Source organism: Piliocolobus tephrosceles, chromosome 1 (assembly GCF_002776525.5).
Source record: "Piliocolobus tephrosceles isolate RC106 chromosome 1, ASM277652v3, whole genome shotgun sequence".
In the NCBI taxonomy this organism is placed as follows: Eukaryota; Metazoa; Chordata; class Mammalia; order Primates; family Cercopithecidae; genus Piliocolobus; species Piliocolobus tephrosceles.
In genome coordinates, this window is record NC_045434.1 from 90,437,570 (window position 1) to 90,454,995 (window position 17,426).

A 17,426-nucleotide genomic window follows, 5' to 3' on the forward strand; every position below is an offset into this window, starting at 1 on the left:
TCTCTAGCTCCTCCTACTGGCAGAGACTCCACGAAACAGCCGGCAAAGAGAAATGGGGTTGGCAGTCCCAACCCTCCATCACAAGGCCAGATGTGGAAGGGAGGACTGAAGTGGAGCGATGATGACATAATAACCCTGGTTTTTAAGGAAGACAGACATTATCAAACTCAGCTGTCACCCTCCTTCTTCCTGATACCCTCACTCTCTCCCCATCTATTTTTCCAAAGAATTTTACCGTGCTCTTCCTTCAGCAACCATAGCAAAATGATTCCATGTAGCTTGTACTTTAAAAATGCAGACTGCTCTAGTACAAATAAACCTTTGAGTTCACTTCCACAAATGAACCTCAAAGAGTTTCTGTTCTGGCCACTGCCTATACAAATGGAGTCATAAATTATAGACATACACAGGCAAACACACACACACACAAACACACCAATGTTCGTCCCAGGTGTCAAGAGCTTGGAAGCAATGTCTAACTCTGTGAAAGAAAGACACCCTGCCTCTGTGCTTCTAGAAGTCTTTCTGATTGTCTGTCCTGAGGTTTGGATCCTGGATGAATATCAGTCAGCTTCCTCCATTTCCGGGAAGCTTCCCTCATATTTCCTCTACTTTCACACTATTTTAACACTACAGTCCTTCAATATTAGTATTCTCAGGCTATCCTCTCTCCTATCATGCCTTCTTGTGTCCTTTCCTCCTGGAACCACCCAGATGTGCTTCCTCTTTCCCCATCTGGCGTGGAGTCCCTGAAGAAAAGGCAGTTTGAATCCCTATGAATTGCAACCCCTGTATTACCAGGCCTCTCTGCATTGGGAGCAGGGATACTCCATAGGCACAGTCAGCATATAGGCCTTGGGTAAGGACTTCCTGAGTTCAGGGGATATGGGTATTACATCATCCTTGGGGATTTCTGAGGAGAAGGACTGGGCTTCTCTCCTTGTCCTGTGGCTCCCTAAGGCAGGGGAACCTGTGCTTTAACTTGAGAAGTCTTCCTCCAGGGAGGAGCGGACATCTCACAGTACTCCCACTAAAGGTGACAACATTTTTATCTCTTTCCTGCTTTTTCCAAGCTTCAAGGACAAGAGCTATTTAGACAGGGACTCACAGATGCTTCAAGGTCAGGAGCTCCTTAAATTCAAGGACATCAGTTTTCTGCGGGGTCCCTGTAAGTCTTCCCTTCTTCTTTGGCTCTCTGATGAGTCCAGAAACCAGTATCAAGGAGTGGGGTTGGACTTCATTTCTTCTCTGCTTTCCACCTGTGGGGACTGTTAAAAGGTAAACTGAGGTATAATACAATCTTAAAGAGTTTATTTGAGCAAACAGCAATTCATGAGCCCCAAAAGTGGTTTGAGGGCTCTGTCAAGAGAACACAAGGGGAAAGCTTTTATAAAGCAAACACAAAAGTAAAGTGAAGAAAATATTCGATTGGTTGTTGTTACACAGTTTTCTTAGTCTATCCTGCTGAAAGTCCCTAGTTGCATAATTATAACGTAGCTGGTGGCTTCTGATTGGTTGGTTTTAAGTATCATTTTTTTTTAATACAGGCATTTACAAGAAATAGCCTATGTTACGTTTCCCTTATGTTTGGAGATCAAGTAAAGTTGAGGTCATTTATGAGGCCTAACTGGCTTTGTCTGTCCAGGGACTCTTCAGGTCTGGTGTCTATTTTAATTTATTTTAACAAGACCCTCCTATTCATGCATACAAATGCTCCACAATTCCCACTCAGTTTGAGACCAGGATCGTGACACAGTCCAAGCAGCATGAGAAGATCCAGAAAGCCCTCTCTGAGCACTTCCTCCCATGTCAGATACTCAGACCAGTGGCAGAGGAGTGCCACCATCCTGGGCTGCTAGGGGAAAGACAACCTTCTCAGCCACCTTGCTGACTCCCATCTGCTCATTCCCTGAAGAACATCTCTTACTCTCTATCGTTCTGTGTTCTGACGAATGGGTAATATTATAAGAAGCATCAGTGATTGAGCAATTTCAATACACCAGGCACTGTGTGTTCACAGTATACTATTTAATCCTTGACATTTCTATGAAGCAGGTCCATTTTTAGCCTCAGTTTAAAAATCAGAAATTCAGGCACAGAGAGGTAAATGCAAGTATTTATTCAAGATATTTGCCACAGTCATCTATGCCAGCACCATCTCCCTCCTCTGCTCAGCGAATGCATGACGGATAGCCAGAGAGTGGACTCCTAGGGTGGTATCTGTTGGGCTGTGTTGTGGACCTTCCCCAGAAAGACAGACACTGTTCAGGATCCTAAGGAGATGGCCCCATCACAGTCCTTTGAGAATTCCCCTTTCCCTCCCTAGCTTCAGAGAAATTCAGGAAAACTCCTCATCTCCACAAGTCTCAGTGATGAAAGGGGCTGTTTTGAAGACCTTATGATTTTTTGCACAATGAAACACACAAGTGCAAAGAAATATCTTCATCTTGAACACATATGATGGAAGGAAATGGAGTACCATAAATAGCCAGGAGACCCTTTTGTGTGAAATGAATTTAAAATATGTCAGCATATAGATCAGTGGAGAAAGGATGGCTTATTTAGTAAGTTGAACTGGAGAAAAAAAGAAATTATATTCTTTAACAAAACCAGTTTCAGGAGGATTAAGGAGCTAATTTTTAAAATTGAATCACAAAGTAGAACTCACAATGGAAAAATGTTTTTATGCACAAAAGAAACATAACAAATGCTAGTGACAAATTTTGATAGATCTAATACCATCAAAGTAGAATTTTCAGTACATCCAAAATCATATGAAAGAAACAAACTAGAAAGCCATAACATTATAAATAAAATATTCAGTAAATGTTTACTAAGAGCATAAAATATTCTAGCAGTTTATTTAGATAGTTGAGACATACTAGTGAGCAAACAGAAAAAAGATTCCTGCGCACATAGATTTGATTTTATTGAAAGATTTTCAATGAGTACTATTTCAGAATTTTCATGTAATAAAATATAATAAATTTTTTGTTAGGCACTCAATCTTTGCCAATTTGATATAAGTAAATAAATTGAATAGACACCCTACATCAGAAAAAGAAAAAATGTTTCACTTTTTTTAATAATTAAAAAGGCATGTATACAATTTATATATATACATTTTAAAGTTAGAATTTTAAATTAAATTTCAAATTAAATTATTGAAATAAAAGTTAAAATTTAAAAGTTCTGAAAGTTTTAGTTAAAATATCTGTAATTGTTATGAGAAATTGATATCTAAAACGTATAAATATTTGTTTAATAAATAATTCCTTACACATCACCCAACAAAGAAGTAAATAGTTTTATACATTTGATGCCTATCTTCTCCCTCCCCTCCAGAGGAATGTCCTGAGTTTGGAGTTTAGTATTCCTATGTATTTCTTTAAACTTCTATTACATTATACAGTTCCTGAAAATATGCAGTCTAGTTTACATATTTTCAACTCAAACATTACACACTTGATGAAATCTTACGCAAACTTGCTTTCCTATCACAGAATCACTTGTGAGATATTCCGATTAATTGGTTTAGCTGTGTGCATTTCGTACTGCTATGCAATATTTCACTTTACAACCACACTACTACATATTTAAGCAATCTGTTTTTAAGGAATATTTATGTTGTTTCTAATTATCTTGCAAATCTAAATGATTCCGCTATTTAAAATTCTCTGTCATCCATGCCTAGGCAAGTCTCTCTAGGATATGTGCTGAGGGATCACACAATTGAATTGTGGATAGGCTTGTCTTTAACTTTACAATATGCTGTCACATTGATCTCCAGCTCACATCCCTCCATTAGTGTGAGAATGCCTGTTGTTTCACATACTGGCAACACTGTGTGATATTAGATATTTATATAATTGTCCAATGATGAGTGTGAAACAGTTTCTCATTGTTGTCATGTGATCCTTTTTCCTAAGTATGTAGTTCATTAAAAATATACATATTATTATAAAACATGCATTTTTCTGTTTAAAATTGCATCTTTAAATTTTTTATCTTCCATTATTTTCAGAGATATAAGAATATTGGTCTTGTATTCTGAAATCTTACTGAACTCCTATTATTTCTAATTTGCTACTGTGAACATTCTTATGCATATATTCTTTCCTTCATTTCCTTATTTCCTTAGATGAAATTCTAGATGTTCAAACATTGTAAAAGAGTATGTTCATTTTGCTTTTTAATTCATTTACACACCATCAAGTTTGTGTTGAATGATCATCACATTGTAATGAAGAATAATCATGGCAATTTATTTTCACACAATAAAGCATGAGTGCTCGATTCCACAAATCCTCCCCAACACCGAGTTTTTATTAGGTAATCTTTGCCAGTCTGATACGAATAAACTGGATAGACAACCTACATCAGGAAAACCCAAAATATTTCCTTTTGTTATTTTTCATTTTTTGATTGTTAGTCACATTGAACTTTTTTTTTTTTTTTTTTTTTTTTTGTGATAGAGTCTCTCTCTGTCGCCCAGGCTGGAGGGCAGTGGCCTGATCATGACTCACTGCAACCTCTGCCTCCTGGGTTCAAGCGATTCTCCTGCCTCAGCCTCCCAAGCAGCTGGGATTATAGGTGCTGCCACCACACCTGGCTAATTTTTTGTATTTTCAGTGGAGACAGAGTTTCACCACGTTGGCCAGGCTGGTCTTGAACTCCACCCTCCTTGGCCTCCCAAAGTACTGGGATTACAGGCATGAACCACTGCGCTCGGCCACACTGAACCTATTTTTAACTTGTTTTTTCCATTTGTGCTTCTTTTCTAGTATGTGTGTTGCCTGTTCATGGCCTTTGATTGTTCTTTGTACTGGCATATTTGCATTTTTCCAATTAAATTGTAAGGACTGTTTTTCTATATTCTTAGCAAATGTATTGCAATTTCCTCCAACCAATTACTTTTCTTTCTGTCTTATTTATGATGCTATTTGCTATGTAGATTTCTAAGTTTTAAAAATGCACTTGTTTTTCTTTTATATTTCCTTTTCCCTTTTCCACTCAAAATAATTTTTTTATCAACGAATTAGAAAACATAAATATCTTCATCTAAGTGTGCATTAAAAGGAATTTACAATACAAAATAAAGGTTTTGGGGAAAAAAAGGGGGAACAAACTAAAAACTGCTAACGTACAAGATCCTTCTCTGGAAAGGGCTGTAGGATCCAGGAAACAGTGAAGTCCGTACAGTTAGAATTACTTCCTGTGGATCTCAGCCATGTGTCCTCTCATCTCCTGAGATTATAAGAGGCAGATACCTTTGATGAAAAGATAACCCCAGAAAGCCAATCACTTATCAGGAAATGTTTCTTCCATTGAGATGATATCCAGCCAATTTAAATCTAATAGCCAAGGCTTAGCAATGAGTCCTCATGATACTACAACCACGCTGCTGATTTATCACCAAACCCAAGTCAGAGTAATTGTTGTTGGGTGCTGCCCTTCCTGGAGACAGACGCATGGCTCAGTGGCATGTCAGCCCCACCATACCAGGAATCAGTGAGCTGGGCATATGAGTAGTACTTCCTGAGTAAGCCAAGGAATCAATAACCTGACCTCTCCTTCAATAACAAAGCCCTTTGGGACAACCTAAGTACAGACATCATCCTTGAATAATACAGAGGCATCCGAGGAATATGGCCAGCACTTATCGTTGTGCATGTCTTAGGGCCAATTCCACATGGGATGATCTCTAGTCAGATGGAAAAGCTATTTGCAAGCTCTCGGGTGCTATGAAATGCTGATGAAATGACTACATGCATATCCTTGCTCTAAGTGCTGATAAAAGATACAAACATCACATCCAGATAAAATATTCAGTCTTGTTTCAGAGATATGTCACATAAAGCAAAACACAGGTAAGGCAAGGAGTAATCTGTTCAAAGTAGAGTTAACTGGCCAAGTCAGCTGAAGAGGATTTCTTCTCTAAAAGTGCAAAGCAGTCAGCCGGGCATAGTGGCTCACGCTTGTAATTCTAGCACTTTGGGAGGCTGAGGCAGGAGGATCACTTGAGGCCAGGAGTTCAAGAACACCCTGGCCAACATAATGAGACTCCAACTTTACAAAAAAATTAAAAATTACCTGGGCCATGACGGTGTGTGCCTGCAGTCCTAGCAAGAGTTCAAAGCTGTAGTGACCCCTGATTTGCACCATGGCACACCAGTCTGGGTGACAGAGCAGTACCTTGTCTCAAAAGAAGAAAAAAACAATAAAAAGCAAAGCAAAGCAAATAATAATTTGTAGAAACAGAGTAAGGTCACATTACACAGGTCCTTGAACGCGAAGGGTAAGAGTTTTGGCTTTATCATGAATCAGCAAAAGCCTTTGAGAAGACTTGTTCAATGGTAGCATGACTATTTACATTTTCATCCAAACTGGCACACATTTGAGATCGAAAAGAAGGTTTATGATAATATATGTTGAGACAAAAGGCATAATCCCAAACTGTTGCTGGCAAACTGGGATGTTTGGTCACTCTATTAAGGTCACAGGCAATTGTTTCTAGAACAGTTCTAATGAAGAAGAGCTAGAGAGAGAACCCAAGAAGGCGAGAGGCAGAGAAACAGCTAAGAAAATATGTACACTCAGAGTCACTTATTTCAGAGTCACTATAAAATATATGATGTGTGTGTATGTTTATATAAACACACACATTTGGTGTAATATTATTTGGATACCCCAATACATATGACAAACATATTTATATTTTGCAACTACTTGTGAACTAGCTTCACTGTTCTGCTTATGACCTAGATATCACTAATGTATTATATTGTTCCAGGCTCTGGAGAATTATAGATGCTTCCCCAGTATTTCTACCACTGACAGGAAAGAGAGGGCTTTTCCTCACATGTTTGTTCTGGCTGTAGTACGCCTTCTTCTAATTCATGAATTAGTTTTATGTTGGAAAAGCTCACCATATTGTTGCACACAAACTTGAACCAGATAAGAACTCCTGTGCTTTCCCTTCATCTACTGAAAGTAGAGGGAAAGAAAACACTTTTCAAGCAGAAACAATACGGGGAAATCTAGGAGGAGGGAGCTGCTGAGGTGAAAAGCTCCTAGAGGCTCTCCCACCATGTCTTGGACAGTGTCCTACACCTAAGGCCTGGCTTTCCCCCCAGTCCCCCTTTCCCCTTCCATCTCCCCATGCGTGCCCTTCCCTCCTTCCTGACATAGGGTCCTTGGAAACTCCGGGATTTTTCACTCTATGTGGAACGACACAGAGTTCTAGAGCTCTCCTCCTCCACACAAATGCCTTCCCTATTCACACTCACAGTCATTCCTACTTCATAGTCAAATACATCAATATACTTAGCAGAACAAAGGGGTCTTAAGCATTAAAAAAGGAAATAATCCAAAAAACCGAACAATCCCAAATCCCGGATTTACACCCCACCCCCTCCATCTTGGAAAGCAGCTATGACTTCAAAATGATACCTGTTCCTTTATTGATGCATATGTAGGCATCGCATTTTTTAAGGGTCTATCATCTCACGGACCTTCTATCGACTCTTTCCTTATATTATTTTACTGGCTGGCACAATACCCTTAGAGATATCTGTATCACTATCTGTACTTTTAAACTGAGGAACAAACAAGAACAACAAACTAAAAAGGAGTCAAGTTAAGTAATTTTCACAAGTACACACAGTCACTAGATGGCAGAACCAGGACAGTTTTCTAGCCTGTCTGACTGCAAGCTCTTTAATATAATGGAATGCATCAGGGGTCAGCATTTCTTTTCTTTTCCTTTTTTTTTTTTTTTTTTTTTTTTTCCACAAACTGTAAGAGAATAAGTATTTTAGGCTTTGGGAGCCATAGCATCTCTATGCCAGTTACTCAGCTCTCCATTGTAGTCTTAAAAGAACCACAGACACAATCAATAAAATAAAGAATATGGCTCATTATCTGAGTCAGAGAAATAAAACTTTATGAAGCCTGAAATTTGAATTTAATATAATTTTTATATGTTGTAAAACATTTTCGTTTTTTGCTTTCTTTTCTCAACAATTTAAACACATAAAAACCTCGCAGGCTATCCAAATCAGGAAGCAGGCAGATTTGGGCTGCAGACAGAAGTTAGCTGACCCCTGGTAGCCTGGGAGGATTACCTAGACTTAAGTAGGAATATGTGAAAGAATCTCTAAATTACAGTCCAAACTCAGCTGCCAAGAGCCAATGAGTTCCACGAGCAACAAGAAGGAGCAAAAGAATTGGGAGCCAATGTGCAAAAACTAGAACTAAAAAGCGGTCAAGGCTGGGATTTACCAGGAAGAATGGGACAGAAGGTCATGTATAAATTGTCCCCACCCTTTTTTTTAAGCAGCCCTACTCCTATCCAGTAGCAGCTGCCCTCAGCCTGGGGAGGGATACAGGTGAGGAGTTGCCAGTCACCACCCATCACAGGATCCACGTGGGTATCAGGAGGCGAGTCCTCTCATGCCCAGGCCCTGTCTCACCACAGGAGGCAGAAACTCAGGCCGGGATAAAAGGGCTCAGGGCCAGAGCACCCCATTCACTCACTTCCTGAGGTGCTGAAGGACCCTGTGCTGCCTGTGACTTTGGTATGTGTCCTCTGGGAACAGGAGCAGGGGCTTCCACAGAGGGATGCTCAGATCAGGGTAGGAAGGGTGGGGGCAGGGCCTCCGCGGCTGGAGGCCATGTTGTTAGAGGTGGGGAGTTTTCTTGAGAAGACTGATGGAATGGGGGACAGGGAGGAGACTGGCAACAACTGGGACAGAAAGAAGAACTGGCTGGCTGTGCCTTTGGGCTCCGAAAACACGGCTCTAAGGTGGAGCAGGTCCCTCAGGATGGGAAACCTTGAAGCACAGACACCTGGAGCACTCTGATAGGCCACAGGAAGGAAGCCCACCTCTGAAAATACAACCTTGTCCCTGTCTGCAGGGAAGAGCTGGAGCCATGGACAGGGGACCAGAGGCTCCTTTGGGCTTATGGAACTGACGTTTTTATGGGTCTGGGATTTGTTCACAAACTTCTCAGGTTGATTAGGACACACCAAGCCTGAGACTCACCATGCCAGCCCATCAGCTTTAGCAGGTGGTAAGCTGAGGAAGCCTGAGCTCCAGCCTGAGATCAGGAGGCCAGGGTTCAAATTCCAGGGCTGCAGGAATTTATGGGTTTGTCTGTCTCTGCTTCAACAAAGTGAGTTTACTGAGCCAGTAATATCCAAGATCTTTTGTAGTATGGATCTTACAGAGTAAAACTACTTTGCAAGTTACAAAAGGTAGTGACTATTTTTTGTCTTTAAGAAATAATTTTCCCTAAATGACCTATAAATCATAAAATTTCTGGATGTGAAGACATATTCGGAATAATTTATTCCTTCACTTACAACACTTTAGACTGTCAGATGCATTTGGTAATATTGTTTGGTCTTAGTTTACTATTTTGTGTAACAGATAACACACAAGGGTATCCTGAGCTTGCAAAGAGATGATGAGAGAATTTGGGGAAAGTATTGGAAGTGAAGCTACTGGACATGACGTTTCTATAATTATAAGTCATGCTAAGAGTGTCACAGGGGCAGGGGTGACCTCTGCCTAGGTCTGATTTTCTGTCTGACTCTCCCTCAGCTCCTAAGTACCTACTGCCGAGATGTCCTGCCAGCAGAGCCAGCAGCAGTGCCAGCCCCCTCCCAAGTGCACCCCCAAGTGCACTCCCAAGTGCCCCACCCCTAAGTGTCCCCCAAAGTGTCCCCCTAAGTGCCCTCCAGTCTCTTCCTGCTGCAATGTCAGCTCCGGAGGCTGCTGTGGCTCCAGCTCTGGGGGCTGCTGCAGCTCTGGGGGTGGTGGCTGCTGCCTGAGCCACCACAGGCGCCGCAGGTCCCACTGCCACAGACCCCAGCGCTCTGACTGCTGCAGCCAGCCCTCCGGGGGCTCCAGTTGCTGTGGAGGGGGCAGCGGCCAGCATTCTGGAGGCTGCTGCTGAAGTGGACCTTGACTTCCTCTTCCTTCTGATGCTGCCTGAATAGCTGAGAGGTTCCAGCAAAAGCCTGAAGTCTTGCCTGGAGAATCCCTCTGGCCTGGTGTCAGGAAACCCAAAATCTTTCTCCTTGATGGCATTTAGAGACTTCCTTCTGCATATCCATGGCTTCCCTGGAAACCCAAAGCACACACCTAGTTCCTCCACAGTTCACACTGCTGTATTCTGCTGCCTAAACTGAAGAAATAAAAGTCCAGAATCTGCTCCCCAACTTGCTACCAGCCTGCTTGATTTTCCTGTTTGTGGCATCCTTGTTCTGCTCCCCTGTGTCTGCTGGTGGCTGCTGAGGCCTTGGTGGACAGAGGATGGGCAAAGGGTTCAGGAGGAAAAAGCTTGCATTTTTGTGTGTTTTGTGTTTTTTCTTCTTTCTGTGTTTTCCTTTTAAACCAAGGGACCGAAGTAGCTTTAAGAAGCATCATTCTTTCAAATTCTGGTTCCTTTCACCGATGTAACTGTGACCCTTAGGCATGGCCAGGAGGCCAATTTCATCCTCCTTCCCACTGTCACCTCTTCACTCTTGTGTTCCTCATTCCCCACTCCTTCCACTAGTAATCTCCCCGGACTCCTCCTCCGTATTGTATGTGCACGCATTCACACACACACGTACATGCACATAGGTGAAATGAATTTGCATTGTAAAAAAATTAAATCACATTTAGTGCTGTATAATTTGCATGCAGTAAAATTCAATAAATTTAAATGAGTTTTGTCAGCTATTTATAGCTCTATAACCACAATTGCAATAACACACCAAAAATGTAGTTAATTTATTGAGAAGATTTTCAAAATAACACAAAATCTAGAATACATAAGTGAAAATGTGGTATAGTTAACCACATTAAAATTAAATTCTAAGTATCAGATAGTACCACTAAAGGCATGGAGGGATAAAAAATTAACTTGGGAAAATTATAATATATGTGATAGGGAGATGACTCATATTGGTAAGAAACATAGAGTTCATGAAAATTGAGTAAACAAATGTTCCTATAAAAGTTTTGGCAGAATTCATATTTAATTCTCAAATAATTAATGAAGAAAATCAATAACTTCTGAAATTAGATTTTAAAAGCAATTTAATCTCATTAATAAAGAAAAAGCGTAGCTCATCTTTTAGGGATGAGAACTCATCTATTGGTTCATAAGCTTTTTGTGAGCTTTTTAGGTCACGAAACATTGCTGTTGAAGCTGTGTGGAAATGATCACTTACTCTTTGTAATTTAGAATGCTAACTGGCATAACAATTCATGCAAAAGATTTGGTGACTAATATATTCATTTAACAATACTTATCGGATTCCTAGTATTAGGCAAATGGACAAAATACAATAATAATAAATAGATATTTAAGAGTGTTCACTGCTGAGGTGACATCAAATGATGACATCAGATGGTAAATAAGGAATCTCTGGGCTCTAGGTCACTTCAGAGACATTGGACAATGATATACAGACCAAAACATCTTTCTGAAAACTTTAAAAACAAGGTAAGAAGCTTTAGCAACCAAGCAAATCTTTAATAAAGAAAGTAACCATACACAAATGGTAGGAAATTTTGTGGTGCTTTTACTCATCCCTACCCTTTTCCATCTTATGCATAATGTGGTGTGGTCAGAGGAGGCTGCACAATTTCTCTGCCTTTCTTACAGATGGAAGGAAAAGAGTGGAACTTGCATGCAAGATTGTGGGTTGTGTGAGGACTGTGTGAGGAACTGATTTGTGTCTTACCTGACTTTAGAGCACCAATGAGTCAGTGGCACAGTCTGGATATTCAGTTGAAGGCTGCTGAAAACAGAGACTGCACTGTGGCATGAAACAGCTGCAAGGGGACTGCAGACTTGCAAGTGCGTAAAGATAAGAGATTAGCAGTAGAGGAACAAAATTGCCAAAGGCTCCAAGAAGAAGCAAGAGTAAGACTCTCTGAAAAATTTAGACATTTAAAAGCAGTCAGGGAACTGAAACAAAAGTGTCTGTGCTCACACACAAACACAAACACAAGCACAAACACACACTCAGGGAAGGTGCATCCCCAGGAAAGGTTTGAGAGGACTCTGAGCCTTCACACTACCTGAAGGTTTTCCACTGCACAGAGCCAGCTCCCAAAGATGGAAAGACATGGCTGTTTTTGCAAACATCTAATTTTCAACAACAACAAAAACACACAGCATGCAAAGAGAATGCATGAAACAAAATATTTACAGAAACAAAATATATCTCTAGAAACTGACTTTAAAGAAACACAAGCCAATGAATTCCTTGAAGAAGCTTTAAAACAACTGTCTTAAATGCTCAAAGAATTAAAGGACAACACACAAAAACAACTAATAAAATTAAGAAAATTACGTATTAACAAATAAAAATATCAACAGATAGAAATTATTTTTACAAATACTCACACAGAAATTCTGGGGCTGAAGAATACAATAACTTCGTAGAAAAGTTATTCCGAGAAGTTCAACAGCAGAGTCAAAGAGGCAGAAGAAAGAATCAGCAAACTGAAGACAAGTTATTTGAAATTATTGAATTGGAGGAGGAAAATGGAAAGAAAATAAAGTGAAAAAAACCTAAGAGACTTATTAGACAAATTAGACTTTAACTCAAAGACTCTTATGAAAGACAAATAAGGACATTACATAATGATAAAAGAAATAATTTAATAAGAATATAGAATCATTATAAACACATATGTGCCTCAAATCAGAGCTCTGACATATATGAAGCAAATACTGACAGAATTAAAGGGAGAAATGGAGAAGTCTTCAATAATAGTAAGAGACTTCATATTCCACTTTCAGTAATAGATAGAACAACCATGTAGAATATCAGTAAGTATACAGTGGAATACACTATACATCAATTGGACCAAAAAGACATATGCAGAACACTCCACCTGAGATCAGCAGAGTACACATTTATCTCAAATACACATGCAACATTCTCCAAGTTGGGCCACATACGGAAACCCACAAAAAAAAAAAAATCTTAATAAATGTTAAAACACTGAAACTATACAAAGTATTTTTTTCCAGCTACAATGGAATAAGACTAGAATTCGGCAGCAAAAGGAAAACTGGAAAATCCACAAATATGTGGAAACTAAACAACATACTCTTATACAACCAGTGGGTCAGAGTAAAAATTACAAAGGAAATTATATCTTGAGAAAATGAAAATGCAGCATACAAAAATTTATGAGATGAAGAGAAAGCAGTGCTAAGAGAGGAATTTATACCTACAAACTTACATTAAAAAAGAAAAAAAATCCCAAATCAGTAACCTAGTTTTACACCTTAAGACTTAAGAAACCAAAAAAAAAAAAACAAAAAACAAAAAAACACACAAAAAACAGTCTGCATCAAAGCTAGTAGAAGGAATGAGGAAATAAAAAAAGATATAATAAATGAAATGAAAAATAGAAAATTCAATAGTGAAAATTGACAAAACCAAAAGTTTGTTCTTTGCGAAGACCACCAAAATTGACAAACCTTTCACTAGCTCGATGAAGAAAAAAGAGAAGAATCAAGGAGCTAAAATCAAAAACGAGAGGGAAGGCATTACAACTAACTCATAGATATAAAAAATGATAGGAGAATACCATGAACAATTGTATGCTAAATTGTATAACCTAGATGAAATGGATAGATCCCTAGAAACAAATCTGAACAGACCGATACCTAGCAAAGAGATTGAATTCGTAGTTAAAACTCTGCCAACAGAATAAAGTGCAGCACCAGACAGCTTCACTCATTAATTCTACCAAACATTTGAAGAGAAATCAACACGATTCTTACTCAATGCTTCCAAAAAAATGAAGAAAAGAGGACACTTATGAATTCATTCTCTGAGGCCAGCATTATCCTGATGCCAAAACCAGAAAACTACATAATAGTGTCTCTGGTGATATTGAGGGATGGTAAAAATCCTCAACAGCACATTAAAAGGATTATACACCATGATTAATTGTGAATTATTCCTCAAATAATAAAACCAATCTTGAAGAAGAAAAATATAGTTAGAGTCACACACTTCCTGACTTTAAAACTTATCACAGACAGACATAGTGGTGCATACCTATAGTCTTAGCCACTCAGGAGGCAGAGGATAGAGGATCCCTTGAGCCCAGGAGTTCTAGACAAGCCTGAGTAACATAGTGAGACCTTGTCTCTAAAAAAAAATAAAAATAAATTAATACAATTTATTACAACAAAGCAACCATAATGAAAATAGTGTTTTATTGGCATAAAGATAGACATATAGGTCAATGAAATAGAAGAAAAGAGTAGCAGAGAAACTTAAAATAAATAAACCCTCGTATATATGGTCAAATTATTCTTTTTTTGTCCAGAGACAGGATCTTGCTATGTTGCCCAGGCAGGACTCAAATTCCTGGACTCAAGCAATCCTCCTGTCTCAGCTGCCTGAGTAGCTGCAACTATAGGCGCAAACTATCATGCTTAATTGATCAAAATGATTATTGACAAGGGTGCCAATACCATTCAATGGAGAAAGGACAATCTTTTCAACAGGTGGTGTTGGGAAATTTAGATATGCACATGCAAAAGCATGAAGCTGGACCCTCAGCTTACACCATACACAAAAATTAACTCAATAAGGATCAAAGACATAAACATAGAGTTAAAACTGCAGGCTGGGTGTGGTGGCTCATGCCTGTAATCCCAGCACTTTGGGAGGCCAAGGCGGGTGGATCACAAGGTCAAGAGACAGAGACCAGGCTGGTCAACATGGTGAAACCCCGTCTCTACTAAAAATACAAAAATTAGCTGGGCATGGTGGTACACGCCTGTAGTCCCAGCTACTTGGGAGGTTGAGGCAGGAGAATCGCTTGAACCTGGGAGGTGAAGGTTGCAGTGAGCTGAGATTGTGCCACTGCACTCCAGCCTGCTGCGTGACAGAGTGAGACTCCATTTCAAAAAACAAGAAAAAAATTCCTAAAAGGAAACATAGGAGGAAATCTTCATGACATTGGATTTGACAATGATTTCTTGGCTATGATACCAAAAGTACAGGCAACAAATGTAAAAATAGAAAAATTAGACTACATAAACATTAGACATGTATGTGCATCAGTGAACAAAATCAATACCATGAAAAGGAAAACTTTGTTATGGGAGCAAATATTAGCAAATCATGTATCTGGTAATGGGTTGCTATCCAAAATATATAAAGAACCCCCACAATTAAACAACAAGTAAACAAAACAACCTTATTAAAAATGGGAAAAAAAGACTTGAATAGACACTTAACCCAAAAGAAATTTACAAATGGCCAAAGGATACATGAAAATATACTGAACACCATTCATAATTATATTAAATTATTTAAAGAAAAACCCACATTGAGATACCACTTCGAACCCAAGAGAATGGCTACTATAAAAAATAAAGCAAAACAAAACAGATAATAACAAGGGTTGGTGAGGATGTGGAGGAATTAGAACCCTCGTGCACTGTTGGTGAGCATGTAAAATGGTATAATTACTATGAAAACGAGTATGGTGAGTCCTCAAAAAGTTAATAGAATTAACATATGATCCAGCAATTCCACTTCTGGGTATATGCAATACAAAAGGATTGAAAGTAGAATCTTGACAGGGTACTTGTACACCCATGTTCATAGCTTTATTATTCATAATAGCTAAAAGGTGGAAGCAAACCAAGCATTCACCGCAGGATGATTATAGAAACAAAAGGAGGCATACACATACAATGTGATATTACATGACCTTAAAAAGGTAAGAAATTTATGCACATGCTACAATATGAATGAATCCTAAAGATACGCTAAATCAAAAAGTCACAAAAAGACAAATACTGTACGATTCCACTTATGTGAGATATGAGGAGTAGTCTTTTTGATAGAAACACAAAGTAAAATGGTGATTGCCAGGGGCTGGGGAGAGGGAGTAAGGGAGAACTGTTGTTTAATGGGTGTAGAGTTTCAGTGTTGCAAGAACACAAAAATTCTAGAGATTGGTTATACAACTATGGGATTCTATTTAACATTACTAAACTGTACACAAAAAAATGATTAAGACAGTAAATTTTGGATTATGTATTTGACCAAATTTTTTTAGAAAAGTGTTCACTGCAAGAATTTAGGAGAGTTCAGCACAGTTGCAGTATATCAATATATTAACAATTATAATGATAACCGCAATAAAATATTTTTAAAAGATACTACTTAAATAGAATAGAATTTTCTTCCAGACTTTAATAGTATTTTTTCATCACTGTAATTGTTTAAAGGGTTGTAGATATGGAAAGAACAAAACAAAGACTACTAACTTAACTTGTTACTGGTTATAGAACACACACAAAAAATTATTCCATTTGAATTATTTCTGGTTAGATCTCAATAGTATTCACTCACCTCCCATAAGTTGGTGAATTTTTGACTACCTAAAAGAGAAAAACCTTGACAAATAGGAAATTTCAGAAAGTCAATGCTTTGCTGGACAAGATATCTTATTTGACCTAATAGCTAAGCCATGATATCTCACAGCCAAGATTCAAGTTCCAATCTTCCTAATGCAACTATGTTGCTGACTCATCACCTACATCCTAGTTAGGTCAGTTGAGAGCTTGGGTGTTGCCCCGCATAAAGACGGAGGCATGGACCAGATGGCATCCCAGCCCCATCATCCTAGATACCAGGAGTTGAACTTCTGAGTAGACCTGCCATTGTGACAACCTGGGAACCAATGTCCTGACCACTCCCCCATTACTAAGCCCTTTGGAACAATCTGAGCAGGAGAACAAACGTCATACCCAGGAGAGACGGTGGCAGACCTCTCAGGGTGATGTGGCCCACACACCTCACTGAACACGTCTCAGAGTGTGTCTCCTATGAGGGTGGCCTGAGTCATAAGGAATAGCTGTTTATAAACTGCAGATCAATGCTAATACCAATGAGAGGATTTAAAAGTCATTAAATATCCATTGTGCACATAGCCCTGTGTTGAATAATTGAGGTGAAGAAATATGAAACACCCAAGGCAGGCCATCAAAGAATCTACTATTATGTCATTAGAGTGATACGCCACAGGAAGGGAAAAAAACTGGGATTGAGCCACACTGTCCTGGAAGGGCAGAGGCCATGGCATGCACTGCAGGGAGAAGCATAATCAAAGTACAGAATATAATCCAGTTCAATTTCAGAACTTTTCTGAAGGTAGACAATAAAGGCTTAAACTAAAGGGAGCACACAAAGTCTTATTTCACTGCAGGAATTTGGACATTTACCCTTATACAGTGTGTAATCATGAACAAGACTTTACTAAATGACTTAGTGTTAATTATGCACAGGGATGGGAGAGTGTTTTCTTGGATGTCATAAAAGAACAGAATCAAAGACACACTACAAGTGTTTGGAGATACTACGTTGTCAGAGC

At 39.0% G+C, this 17,426-nt stretch overlaps 1 protein-coding gene across 1 annotated transcript; it reads left to right on the top strand.

Moving 5' to 3' along the window:
• The first annotated feature begins 9,614 nt into the window (after positions 1-9,614).
• Positions 9,615-9,968, top strand: LOC111543560 (late cornified envelope protein 1C-like). The gene has a single exon (XM_023213539.2). The coding sequence runs from the start codon at positions 9,631-9,633 to the stop codon at positions 9,961-9,963; it is 333 nt and encodes a 110-aa protein (XP_023069307.1). The 5' UTR covers positions 9,615-9,630; the 3' UTR covers positions 9,964-9,968.
• The last annotated feature ends 7,458 nt before the right edge of the window (positions 9,969-17,426 follow it).

Coding starts and splice junctions, on each gene's coding strand:
- LOC111543560 (XM_023213539.2), top strand. CDS start 9,631: ATGTCCTGCCAGCAGAGCCAGCAGCAGTGCCAGCCCCCTCCCAAGTGC.